Source organism: Ischnura elegans, chromosome 7 (genome assembly GCF_921293095.1).
Source record: "Ischnura elegans chromosome 7, ioIscEleg1.1, whole genome shotgun sequence".
NCBI lineage: Eukaryota > Metazoa > Arthropoda > Insecta > Odonata > Coenagrionidae > Ischnura > Ischnura elegans.
In genome coordinates, this window is record NC_060252.1 from 44449807 (window position 1) to 44463742 (window position 13936).

Below are 13936 nucleotides of genomic sequence, written 5' to 3' on the forward strand. Positions count from 1 at the left end.
CTCGATTAGGCAATGCAATGATTCACTTTGAATCTGGAAGGGTTGAAATCAGGGAGGAGATCCAAAAAAAAAGAGGCAGGCCATCAAAATGTAGTTCAATTAGTCCAGGCCCTCATGAGAGTTCTAAAATATGTGTAAATGAAGAAACAGGCATTGAAGATCAGCAAATTGACCACGAGGATCAAACCCAGCAAAAACGTCGAAGAATCATACACCCTGTCAATGACGTCAGATTTGACAGGATAAATCATTGGCCTATTTTTAGCAATGACAAAAATGCATCACGATGCAGACACTCTGGCTGTTCATCAAGAACTAGGATTAAATGCCAAAAGTGTGATGTATACTTATGTGTGAGCCTCAATGGCTGTTTTCAAAAATTTCATACAAGGCACTAAACATGCTGAAAGAAAACAATTGTTTTTTATTTTTTTAAGATTGTATTATGTATCATAATAATTGAACTATTTGATTTGTACTAAGATTTTAATTACTTATGTGCCTTTATTTTAATGTCATTGTAATTCATACTTGACATAACTGTTTATTTGAGAAATATTAAAAAATAAAAATTACTAAAAAAATTATTTATTCTTCATTTTGTTGATAAACTTTTATATTTTTATTCGTGGTACAATTTTTTCGCATGCAATAATAGTATTTGATCAATTAAGTAAAAAAAGTACATATATATCGCAATAAAAAACAGAAAAGTATATTTCACAATCTGCATATATGATCCTCATGTCCACATATGTGGACATAGAATATTTTAACAATTATAGAAACAATTTCAAAAATACTTCCACACACAATGTCAGTAGTCTCATATGTGCTAAATATTAGCAAGGAAACATTTTTCTGAGAGCCAGGTTTTTTTCGGGACCGAAGAGGATATGTAAATAAGTGTTTATAAAAAAATCCATGTCCTTGAGAGAGTGCAGATTATTGACCTTCATTTCAATTTTACACCGTGACAATTTTTTTAACTTGCTTTGAATTCAACATGCCTAGTATTCATTGGTAAGCTAATTACAATAAAATGTCAGTTGTGTAGTCTCTTGTAACCTACTGTTATAACGAATTTTTTAAAGTCTTTCAATTACCTACAATCTTTTTCAGAATAGCTGATAAGCAACTTTCATTTTCAATTGTTGAATTTGATGATGACATAGAGTTACTGCCTACGAAGTGGCTAGACCTTAAGTCCAATCAGGCTTACTGGCCTAAGTTAAAGGATAGCCGGGACTTTAAACGGGCCGTTGAAAGGATGGTAGACCCAGATAAAAACAAATGGAACATATATCCTTTAAAAAGGATTATGTACTACACAGGTATGATTTTTCCTTACTAACTTTTAAGTTATAAAATGTAAATGTTTTAATTATGGTTCTCTTCTTTGTTTCCATCTCAAACAGATTCTTATGAGAAGGGTTGAAGTAAGATAAGACTTGCAGAACAACTTTCGGATCTTGGAACAGAGAATGAGGATGTTCCCACGAAAAGAAAATGTTTTCCTTCAATTAGAATACAGGATTCTGAGAGTGACTCAGATTCATCCGAAGTTACTTTCATGAATAAGAGAAAGCCAACTAAGAAAACATTACCATCCTTACCTCCTGTTCCAGCAACCTACAAGGGAGAACAAGATAAGGATAACTGCAGTCAGAAATGTGAAATTGTCTCCTCGGTGGGCTCGGGTCCGTGGGGGCGCGGCTCCCCAAAGGAAGAGATTACTCTCTTCCCCCCGTTCGTAGATATCCGAGATATCTACGAACATCTTTTGTGCCAAAATAGTGTTATTTTCAACGTGACAACTACCTAATCTACAGTGCCAGTGGTTGTAATGAACTAATTGACAATATATCGGCCAGGAGTTTTAATATGTGTTCTATCGCGATTGCTTTGTAAACAGTGCTATTACGCTATCGAGAAATGTCTGATAGTGATTTGAAATTATCAGTAGCGTGTTCACCTTCATTATTCACTGTTTAGATGACATTTCTCAATCAATGTGAATGAAATTTGTTTCATCAAGTAAACTGTGTCGACGAATAGTAGTGAGAACCCACTTGTGTGGGCTAATGCAAGGCTTAAATCAGTGAATAATTAAGAAGTGGTTTTCATCGTAACGAGCTCTATTTAAACGTAATGAATATAATAATGGTAGTGACTTCCAGTTTTTTCTGATTGTATTTGCCTTTTTCGCTCCACATTTTTATCGTGTGTGCTACTTATCGATGGATTTATCTGTATTAGTGAAATAAGTGGTAGCTTCTCTTGTGTGTTGTTTGGGAAATATGTGTATTGTGGACAGACTTTTTCCTGTGACTGTGTATTCGTGAAACCAAAGAAAATCGTGAAAGTCTTTCGCATTACCATGAAATAAAAGTGTATTTTTATAATAAGTGATTATCTTGTGGTTTTTATCTTTCTATCGTTTGCCATAGATAACTGGCCAATGGTTATTTTTTCATTATAATAAAAAGTGCCTTCCTTTTGCTCTGTGAATTAGCAATATCTTTGGAAACCCTGTCACTTTAACGGAATGAATGCAGTGCAACAGATTTCTTGTTATTTCAGCGGATTTAAGTGTTTTCGTCAGTGATTAAAGCTGGGTTCACATGGATGCGGAAAGCGGACTGCGGAAAGACACCCAGCCAATCAGAGGCGGTGGGCGGAGCTAGCTGAGATAGCTGTCCGCAAGAGGCGGAGCTAACCCTGCGGGACCGTGCGGATAAAATTATTTGATATTTTCCTCGTTCCGCATGCGGAAGGTGACGTCATAAACAGTAGAAAGACGCCATCCGTCACAGCGGTGCGCTCTTGGAAACACAAACAAGCGGTAAATTTCAAATGGAGGCAACTATGGCGTTCGAAGAAAATTCCAATGAGCTTTTGGCTCAGCTGGTTGGAGAGAGAAGGTGCTTGTGGGACCTGCAAGACCCAAAGCACCATGACATGTCCCACTTTAGGAAGGTGTGGCTTGAGTTGGGCCAAATTATGGACAGCGACGGTGAGGCCAATTTAAATGGATAACTGATAGGGGTACGGCCATATATCCCCGTAGTGAAGAATAGTCGGAAATAGAGAGACTGAATTGCAGAATAGAACACTTATCGTTAGCGTTTCACGGCTTCAGAATCAAGTTTCCCGCAAATATGTTTCCGCACTCCGCAACCTTTCCGTATCCATGTGAACTGCCGTCCGCTTTTCCGCAGCCTCCCCCACCCCCAGACCATTTTCCGCAGCGTTTCCGCAGTCCGCTTTCCGCACGCTTTCCGCTGCATGTGAACCCAGCTTAAGGCACTCCAGTTATGTATTATTCGTATTTTTTTTACTAATGGGCATTGTGATCACAGCTTTAATGCGCTCAGCTCGCTCAAATTATTTTCACTTTAGCCGAAATGGCGCGTTTACTTCGACACCTGGATCTTGCACTTGTGGAAGAGATTGATGCTAGAAGAAGGCAAGCCGCTATAAGGAGGATATTAAGGGACTCCACTAATCCCTTCGAAGTATCAGACGATGCTTTTTTGCAATACTTTAGAGTACCGAAGGTGGTGGCACAATTTCTGTGTACAGAGTTGCAACCCCACTTAGCAAGGGTACAAAGGCGTGGACTACCAGTTCACTGCCGGGTAAGTAACCTGCTCAATAGAGAATAAAGTTATTGCACAATGATTGTTGATGAATTTGTTTCCTGATGGTATGTATTTAATCACCACAATTAAGGTACTGGTCACATTAAGGTTTTTGGCCGAGGGCGGCTATCAGAGAGGTGTTGGGCAAGATGCTCTCCTTTCTGTGAGCCAACCTTCTGTGAGTATATGCCTGAAGCGGGTGGCAAGGGCAATGATACGTAGGATGTTGCCCAAATGGGTTAAGTTTCCCAGAAGGGCCACATGGGAGGGCATAGGGGAAAGGTTGGTTATGAACTGATATGTAGTGCTACTACACTGAAGTGGAAGGTTTTTAATTTGATTAAAAAAATTGGTTGACTTTTCAGGTTCAGACCTAGGATTAGATTTCCTGGAGTAATAGGTGCAATTGATTGCACCCATATTGCAATTGTTACTCCTTCAATAAATGCAGAAGGATAGGGGAGGCACGGGCAAAGTGGCCAGGGCGGGTAAAGTGGCCATTTGGTGTCATGGCGCCGGTAAGTGCTGCACTCATGCGGGAACGAAGTTAACTTGTCGAGAGCCATTGCCTCATTGCCGTGTGTGAGTTTGGATGTCGTGCGTTTCGCAGTTTGACCACGGTTAAATAGTTTTAATTTCCTTCATCTCTGAGTTTTGGTACGTGTTAACTATTTGTTTTATTACTAAATGCTAGAAATAGCATTAACTAGTGGCAATAGTACTACTGGACTCGCTTGATTTCAGCGTTAAATAGTAGTTGGTTTAAACTGATACAGTGAGATACAGATACTGAGACAGTGTTTCTAGATCACTCGGTATTGCCATTCCAAACTGCCATCTGGACTATCAAAGTATTCAGCAAACTTATCTCGAATACTTAAAGCTTCTTTTGTGCTTCTACTCTCATTGTCAACATTCAGATTTTGAAAGCCAATTACATTCAAGGTTTCCTCAAACTTAAAACCATCTCTACTTCGCACGAAATTGTGAAGTATGCAGCAAGCTTTCACAATATTTTCCGCAAGCAATACATCTACATTCAGTGCGCGATGCAATATTTGCCACTTATTGCTTAGCAGCCCAAAAGAACATTCTATGAGTCTACGCGCTCGTGAATGGCGGTAATTATAAACTTTTTTACGAATTGTGAGTGATTTCTTTGGGTACGGACGCATTACATGACTTGACAGGGCAAATGCCTCATCGGCAACAATCAGGTATGGTAACGGTGAAGTAGTATCACCAATTGGTCTTGCTACAGGTAAATTTAACGTATTGCTGTTCAAAGCTGCGTTCAAGGTACTATCTTTGAAAATAGTACTGTCGCTTTCTTTTCCAAAGCCCCCGACATCGATGAAAGTAAACAAGTAGTTTGCATCGCACAATGCAAGCAGCACAATTGAACAATAATGTTTATAGTTATAGTACATCGAGCCACTATTCCACGGTTTGGTAATTCGTATATGTTTTCCGTCAAGTGCACCTACACAGTTTGGAAAATTTGTGATTGAGTGAAAGTCTTCTGCAATACACTTCCACTTTTCGGTACTTATATCAGGGATACATTCGTTCTTCATTGTTGCCCATATTTCTCTTGTCACTTCTCTTACGATTTTTCCCACAGTTGTTTGTCCCAAGCGATAGTAAATATGAAGTTGAGTCATTGTGATTCCACTTCCCAAGTAACTGAAAAAGAATCAAAGAATTAAAATTTAAATTATTTAACGTACATTCATAATTTAACCGTCGAGAGGGGCGCGCATGATATTTTTACACGACTGGGCGCATGGCGTACTTTGTCCGCAATATATGCATTTATATGATAACACTCGATTTTTGTTGAAATTTACCTTTATTTGTGGAAATTAGTCCAAGCTTAAACATTTATAGGCGATAAATATATAAAGGTACACAGGTGGATCATGACCAGTCGCGCGGCGTAATTTATACGCCGCGGGTTTAGGCTCTTCTTGCTGATCTAGAAAAATTTGCTACAATACTTAGTGCTTTAAAAAATCACGCTATAGACAGTCAAAATGATATGTAATAATACACAAGGCCATTCAAGAAAACAAAGCGCGAGGTACAAGGCCGGTCGCGCGGCGTACATTGTACGCCACGGGTGTTGGTTCCTATTGCCGATATAAAAATTAATTAGCTACAATACTTAGAGCTTTGAAAACTCGGACTATTGACAGTCAAAATGCATTGTAAGAACGCACGAGGCCATTCTAGCTCAGAATATACGTACAATGTTGAAATCCTTGGTTTTCGAAGATTGGCGTACTTTATACGCCAGCGCGCCCGCTCGAGGGTTAAGTAGGATGTATATTCTGCAATTTCACATATATATTTACTTTCAGGAAGAATACTTCAAAGGAAGTGGAAGAGTTTACGTGACTGCTTCTCGAGGGAAGTGTCGAGGCTTAAGACTACGAAAAGTGGATCAGCTGCGGGACGTAAAACAGGTTATGTTTACTTTCAACAGCTTTCATTTTTGGGACAAATAATAAATAAGAAACCGACATGCAGTAGCATGGGAACTCATGAGCAAGTAGACGGTGCACATGTGCAACCCACTGAAGATCCTTCCCAGCCAACTCCAAAAACATCTTATGTTGGTAAGAGGAAGAGAGCAGAACATACAAATGAACTGGAGGAGATGGTGAACATTTTAAAGACTGGCCTTCAGAGTCGCCAAGAGAGAGAGGAAAAATTGGAGGATGATAGTGATCGAATGTTTTTGTTGTCTTTACTGCAACCGTTGAAGGAAATTCCAAAGAATAACAGGTTATCCATTAAAATGGAGTTAATGCGTGTCCTTGAAACAGCGCGTTTGACGCAGAATCCTACTGTGGTGCCAGCAACATATCAGCAACAAACAACGTCTGGAAACATTTGTCCGCAACAACCAACGGCAGGTCCTTCAGGACTGCAGCAAACAACTTCTCAGAGGTTCCAACCACTTCAGAACCAAATGGACCAGCAAAGAAGTGTACTTTCACCTCATTCAGACAGTGACTTTTCAAATGAATCAACTTATGAATTTACCACTTTGTATTAAAAATACACCACTGTTACTACCCATATTTCTGATACATTGTATTAAACTATGATTTTTTTGATTGTGTATTTTTGTTTTGTTTTTTACTTACCTCAACGTTACAAGCAACTTCTGTTCTGGCGGTATACAATCTCGGAATCTGGTTGTGGTTCCTGTAATCTTTTCTTTCAATCTTGTGAGTAGTTCGTCATAGGTACCAACAGTCATTCTTGCATATGTGTAAAATTTATCCGGGTTGTTTCTGAGGTCCACATAATGAGTAAAAAACACTCCTCTTGAACTGCGATCGCGTAAAAACGGGTGTATCCAGTATTTTCTCCTGTATTTTTTCCTTTTATTCCGCAAGTAAACAAACATAAAAGCGAACCCACAAGCTTCTTCCACATCCATCACGGTCAATAGAAAACCATGAACTGAGTAAGCGTGGTGGCTGATGAAGTGGCTCGCCACACGAGGTTACTCGCCACCAAACGCGCTTCCAAAGAAGCGCTTCCATGGTGGCGCCACTTTGGTGGCCTAGTGTGCAAAGGCCCTTAAGTGATGTCTGTGCCCCAGCTTCACCAGAGCAGCAAGTGTTGTCTGTGCCCCAGCTTCTCCAGGGCAATATGTATGTGATGTCTGTGCCCCAGCTTCACCAGGGCAACATGTTAGTGAGGTCTGCGTCATTGAGCCTGTGCAGCCTGTTACTTGGTGTCATGGGGTTGACTGCTGCAAGGAAGTTCATAAACTGCGAGTGGAACTGGAGAGGATGACAAAGCTTTACCAGAGTGCCAGGAGAAAGATTAAGGTGTTGCAGCAAGCGAAGAGGAGACATGGGAAGGCCAATAAGAAATTGGCCAATCTTGTGGGCGACCTGGAGAAGAAAAATTTGATGGATGCCAGTGGCCTTGGCATCCTGAAGAACATTCCGGGCTCATGCAGATTTTTAATGCAGAGGCTCATATTAAGTGGAGAGGAAAGGGCACTCCCCCAAAAGTATAAGGCAGAACTGAGAGCTTTTGCGCTAACTCTCCATTTCTATTCGCCCAAGGCATATTGTTACGTAAGGGAGCACTTTAATACATGCTTGCCTCACCCAAGGACCATATCTAAGTGGTATGGTAGAGTCCATGGGAATCCTGGGATATCCTTGGAGGCTCTCAGCACATTGAAAAGCAGGGCAGATAGTTGTACATATAAAATTATTGTAAATATTGTTATTGACGAAATGGCCATAAGACAGCATGTGGAGTGGGATGGCCACAGGTATCATGGCTACGTGGACTTCGGTCATGACTTTAATTGTGATAGTATGCCTATTGCAAAGGAGGTGTTTGTTGTAATGGCTGTGGGGATAAACGACAAGTGGAAACTGCCTGTGGCCTACTACTTCACTAATGGTGTCTCTGGGGAACAGCGGGCAAATATTGTCAGTCAGGTGCTGACAGAAATTCATCAAACTGGAATGAATGTTAGTTCCCTTACTTTCGATGGGGCAGCATCGAATGTAACAATGGCTAATATACTGGGTTGTCGCTTCACCCCTGGAGATATGATTACATATTTCCAGCATCCGGTTACCAGGAGCCCAGTTTATGTTTTTCTTGACCCATGTCATATGTTAAAGTTGGTGAGAAACACTTTGGGGGATAAGAGACTGCTCCGGGATGGTGATGAAGGGGGAATAGACTGGAAGTTTTTAGAGGCGTTAAAAAATCTTCAGGACATGGAGGGTGTTCACCTGGGCAATAAATTGAGGGCTGCCCACATGGACTGGAGGAGGCAGAAGATGAAGGTGCGACTGGCAGCACAAGTCCTAAGTGACTCAGTGGCCGACGCCCTTGCATTTTGTGAAGAATTGGACCTTCCAGATTTTCAAGGATCTGCACCTCTCTGTTCCTTCCTTAAAATTTTTAACCGCCTATTTGATGTACTAAATTCCAGGAATGTACTGCAAAAGGGATGGAAAAAACCAATTCACCGGGGAAATATTGAAGAGTAGTAGTAGTAGTATTTGGATTTAGGGTGCGTCGACGGCAAGGTCATTTTGCACCACTACTGTGCTATTTAATTACAAAAGTTATGTATAAAGTAATCTACTGCATCTGATGTCTTCGTTGAAAGTGTACATAATTAGACTTTATTAAAAATGTTTATTTCTCTGAGAAACCGAAATGTACAGATTAAGTTGGTAGGGTAGTCTCCTAAAAGGGTTTTTAGGTCTCCCCCTAGATTATTTCGTCTTCGCGCTTCGCGGTACTTAACACAATCTAGCATGATGTGTCTACTACTTAACCCTCCGCTACTCGCGTGGCGTCTGCTGGACGCCAACCAATATGTTTTTGTTTTTCTTCGGCCAAAGTGTGCGTATAATAGTTTCTCCTTCTAGGTACCTTACTCTTTTCGAATTGTCTGCCATTCAGTTAAATCATATCAGATAAATTTATAGCAGGGTGCCAGGCAAGGGTTTTTGAAATGTATTTGAGTCTGTCAGACGCCACGCGACTAGATTCGTTACAATTTAATAAATATTTTATTTTCAATCAATGCTCATTTCTTATATTTTATAATTGTTATTTAATGCTATTATTAATTATGATTATCTTTAATTTGTTGTAAATAAAAATGCAATTTTTTTCTCTTATTTATTTATGTGGTTTAAGCTCGCGTTTTTGTTTACTGCGGGAATATATCAAGGAATTACTGCTCTCGATTTCACCGGAGACAATCATTCGAAGGTCGTATTTCAGCCACCCATCCATTGTGGGTTTTTTGTGTGCAACTTAATTGCACAGCAATTGATTGCAATCTGGGGAGCGGCACGCCACGGCCTGCTGTTTCGGCATATGCCCAGCTGCTTTTTTTTCTATCCGCGTAGGTCCAACGCTTGTCTTTTCGTCGAGTCTCAATTATAACGTATCTTACCCTAGTCTATTCAGCACTGTGGATAGGCGCCGCGTCGCGAAACCATATCGGTGACGACTTTGCTTTCTTTTGAATTCGGCATATGCCCTGCTAATTTGTTTTCTATCTGCGTAGGTCCAACGCTTGCCTTTTCGTCGAGTCTCAATTTTAACGTATCTTATCAATGTCTATTCAGCACAGTGTGATAGACGCCGCCTCTAAAACCATTTCGGTGACGACTTTGTTTTCTTTTCAATCTGCAACCTTAGAGAAACTCTCCAACATATCTATGACAAGTTATCTTTTTCTTATCTATTTCTCGCAGCCGCAGAGATGCCACGTCGGGTCCCCACATATTGCGCTAATTTACTAACTTGTTTTCTTTTGGATATACAAATGTGCAACTCTTGTAGTTCCTCCGTATAAATACCCAAGTATCCCGCTATCGACCACTCATTCTTTGTCCGTTGGTGTATTGGTGCGTCAGAAAGGAACTTGTGACTGCAAGGAGCCCCTGAATTTTATCAGTAAAACGTGCGAGTAATTCCAGAGTGGTGCAGTGGAACAAGCTACACTTCATAGTGTTTCATTGTTCGAAAGTGTAAGTTTTATATTCCTTTATATTTATGCATATACATTTATGAAATTAATCACGCTGTAGATGGTTGTTCCCTATTATGATGTATCTCTTCTGGATTTACTTACGTCCCTTAGATGGAGAGAAAAAAACAGCTAAACCTAATGCGTGAGGAAGATCGTAGCTATCTGCAGCGTCTTCTGATGGAATCATCAGATTCAGAATTGTCTGCAGTAGATGATGAGAGCGAAGGTGAAGAAGATTCCTTGAAGGAACAATTGCAAAACACGGATACGGAGCAAGAAATTACTAGTGAGGAAGAAAGTGACCGAGAGGATGAAGAATCAGGTAAAGAATTTGTTTTTGGGAAAGACAAAACTACGAAGTGGGCTTTGCAAATACCAGTGGTGACTGTAAGGACTCGTCGTCATAATATTGTAAACCTGAATTCACGTGTGAAAGAAAGTGCTACAACCGCTAAGACTGTACTCGAGTGTTGGAGATGTTTTTTTACCGACAGTCTGCTTGCTATTATTTTGGAAAACACTAATAAATTCATTGAATCCCAAAAAGATCGTTACGATAGGGAAAGAGATTGTAAATTTACCGATTTGAGTGAACTGAAAGCTTTCTTTGGATTACTGTATATGGCAGGTTTCCTTAGAAATAGTAAGCTAAATACAAGTGATTTGTGGTCTACAGATGGAACTGGTGTTGAATTTTTTCGATTGGTGATGTCTCGTAAGCGCTTCCACTTTATTTTACAAAGCCTTCGGTTTGATGACAAAGCAACTAGAAGCGATAGGAAGCTATTAGATAAGCTTGCACCTGTTAGAGAGGTTTTTGATATATTTGTTCAAAATTGCCGTGAAAGTTATTCTTTGGGAGAATACGTAACTATTGATGAAATGCTATCAAAATTCAGAGGAAGATGTGCATTTAGGCAATACATCCCGAGTAAACCAGGAAAATATGGAATTAAGATATTTTCTCTAGCAGATTCTAAAACATTTTACACAGGGAACTTAGAAGTATACGTTGGGAAGCAGCCGGAAGGCCCATTTTACGTTAGTAACAGTGCCAATGATGTTGTAAAAAGGTTGGTTAGACCGATTGCTCACAGTGGTCGCAATATAACCGCCGATAATTGGTTTACCAGTTATGAGCTAGTTTTAGACCTACTCAAAGCTAACCTTACGTATGTAGGAACAGTAAGGAAGAATAAACGGCAGCTTCCACCCAGTTTTACATCCCCTGTCGGTCGAGAACCATTTACAACTCGTTTTGGATTTGATAGGCATTGCACATTGGTATCATACATACCAAAGCCACGAAAAAATGTAATTTTAATATCTTCAATGCATCATGATTCCACAATCGATGAAACAACAGGGAATTCGAATAAGCCAGAGATCGTGACATTTTACAATGCAACTAAATCTGGCGTTGATGTAGTTGATAAATTATGCGCGACTTACTCAGTAGCAAGAAACACCAAAAGGTGGCCGATGACTATATTTTATACCATGCTCAATGTGGCAGCAATAAATGCTCAGGTTATTTACCTTGTAAACAACAAAGAGAGTTCTCATGCAATTTTGAAAAGAAGGCATTTTATCAAAGTCCTTGCGCAAGAACTAACTAAAGAGCACCTGCAAAAACGTAGTCACGTGGTAAATTTACCGAGGGAATTGAGAAAAAGAACTTTAGCCATTAGTGAGAAAGACAAAGAAACTGAACATAATGAGTCAAGTACTTGCAGTTCCAAAAGTATTCGTAGGAAATCGGAGGAAAAAACGAAGGAGAAAAAAGAGAATTCTAGAAAGAGATGTTACATTTGCGACAGAAAAAAAAATCGAATGACAAAATATAGGTGCATTTCCTGTGATCATTATATATGTTTAGAGCATTCTGAATACGTTTGTATTGTTTGCAAGGATAAAAATATGTAATTGTTGCTGTGATGTGGTTTAATTGAGAGCAATGTATCAAAAATGTGCTTAGTTACTAAAAGATGGTTAAAATGTCTTAAATAAGTTAAAAACTATTGTATTTACAATGTTATAACTTGTAAAGGAGCAAATAAATAACATAAAAGTAGTGTGTTGCATTTAATTTTAATATTAACTATTATATTATAATGTACACTATTGGCGTCTAGCAGACGCCACGCGAGCATATTTGTCCCAAAATTTGACGCGAGTGCGGAAGGGTTAATGGACATTTACAATCCCCACATTGGGGAGGTTCCTTCTCTTCAGTAAAGAGATACGCATGGGTCAGGGGGCTGTGCCCTATCCTCAATCGTGTAAGTACTACTTCCTCTCTCCGATTACTACGAGCTGAGGAGGGCCACGCTGCTACCATGTCCTTGATGCCACGGAGCTTGTTATTATTTAGAATCCTCCATGACTCCCTCCATTTTCCAAATACCACGTTTCTTAGAGATGCTCGTAAGTCCCCGTGGGGGAGTATTGAAGAGGTGTCGGAATTTTTCGGTGAAGCGAAAGAGTACATACTAAAACTGAGAGATGCAACTGGTCAGTTAGTGGTACAGTCCAATAGGAAACTGGGTTTCCTTGGTTTCCTTGTGTGCATATCAAGTACTCTTGGGCTGTATCAATCATTACTGAAGGAGGGCAGTAATGAGGTACGTTTTCTCCCAACGTACAGAATCAGCCAAGACCACTTGGAAATATTCTTCTCCAGCATAAGGTCGCAAGGTGGCTTCAATAACAACCCCACTGCGAGACAGTTTCGAGCGGCTTATAAAAAACTGATAATACCTTGCCAAGTAGTTGGAAATGCAAGAGGCAACTGCATTCCCATTCAAAATATCCCTATTTTATATACAAGCAGTACTTCTGGCAATAGCTCCATAATAACCATCAATGACTCTACGGACATATTTGACATAAACATAGATGATCCTACTCCCATCGATCACTCCCACCTTACTATGCCCCACCCTGTGGAGCTTACTGAAGTATCAGAAAGTGTTGTGGGGTATATAGCTGGATTTGTGGCAAGGAAATTGATGCGAACCTTGAAGTGTTCCATTTGCAGGCCACTTTTAACTAGCGAGAATACATCAAGCAAGTTATTAAACAAGAAGAACAGAGGAGGGTTAACACATCCATCATCTGATGTCTTCAAAATATGCAGAATTTGTGAAAAAATTGTGAGAGTGGCAATTAAAATAGGAAACCCAAAATTATTGCCTTTAGTTATACGTGCGCAAGAAATCTGTGGAAATAGTAACATATTCCCAAATTTAATTGATCATTCCCTTAACCAGCATCCAGATGAAAATCATCAAATCCATCTCGTGAGGGCTGTATCTATTGCTTATTGCCAAATAAGGTAGACACACCATGCCAAATGTGTAACTGAGACTCTACAGACGAACAAAGTCAGGCAAATTTTCACAAAACTTATACAGTTTAGAGGACAGTAAATTAATTTGTGGAGTAATTGATGAGCACATATAGTTTATTTATATCGTGTGCCTCCTTCTGTTCACCCAAGGCTGCCCCCCTTTGAGTGAATGTACTTTATTGTGGACTCTTTGATGAGCGAACACTTGTGTATTTATATCTTGTGCCTCCTTCTGTTCACTCAAGGCTGCCCCCTTCGTGTGAATGTACTTTATTGAGGACTCTTTGATGAGCGAACACTGTGTATTTATATCGTGCGCCTCCTTCTGTTCACCGAAGGCTGCCCCCCTTTGAGTGAATGTACTTTATTGTGGACTCTTTGATGAGCGAA

General features: G+C 39.9%; 2 protein-coding genes across 2 annotated transcripts; both read left to right on the forward strand.

Moving 5' to 3' along the window:
- Window positions 1-4153: 4153 nt before the first annotated feature.
- LOC124162969 lies at window positions 4154-6708 on the forward strand. The gene is made up of 2 exons (XM_046539750.1): window positions 4154-4162; window positions 5968-6708. Exons 1-2 carry the CDS (start codon window positions 4154-4156, stop codon window positions 6706-6708), a joined length of 750 nt encoding a protein of 249 aa, XP_046395706.1.
- A 4123-nt stretch (window positions 6709-10831) lies between these two features.
- LOC124162971 (piggyBac transposable element-derived protein 4-like) lies at window positions 10832-13809 on the forward strand. Its single transcript, XM_046539751.1, has 3 exons — window positions 10832-11924; window positions 12614-12818; window positions 13792-13809. Exons 1-3 carry the CDS (start codon window positions 10903-10905, stop codon window positions 13807-13809), a joined length of 1245 nt encoding a protein of 414 aa, XP_046395707.1. The 5' UTR covers window positions 10832-10902.
- The last annotated feature ends 127 nt before the right edge of the window (window positions 13810-13936 follow it).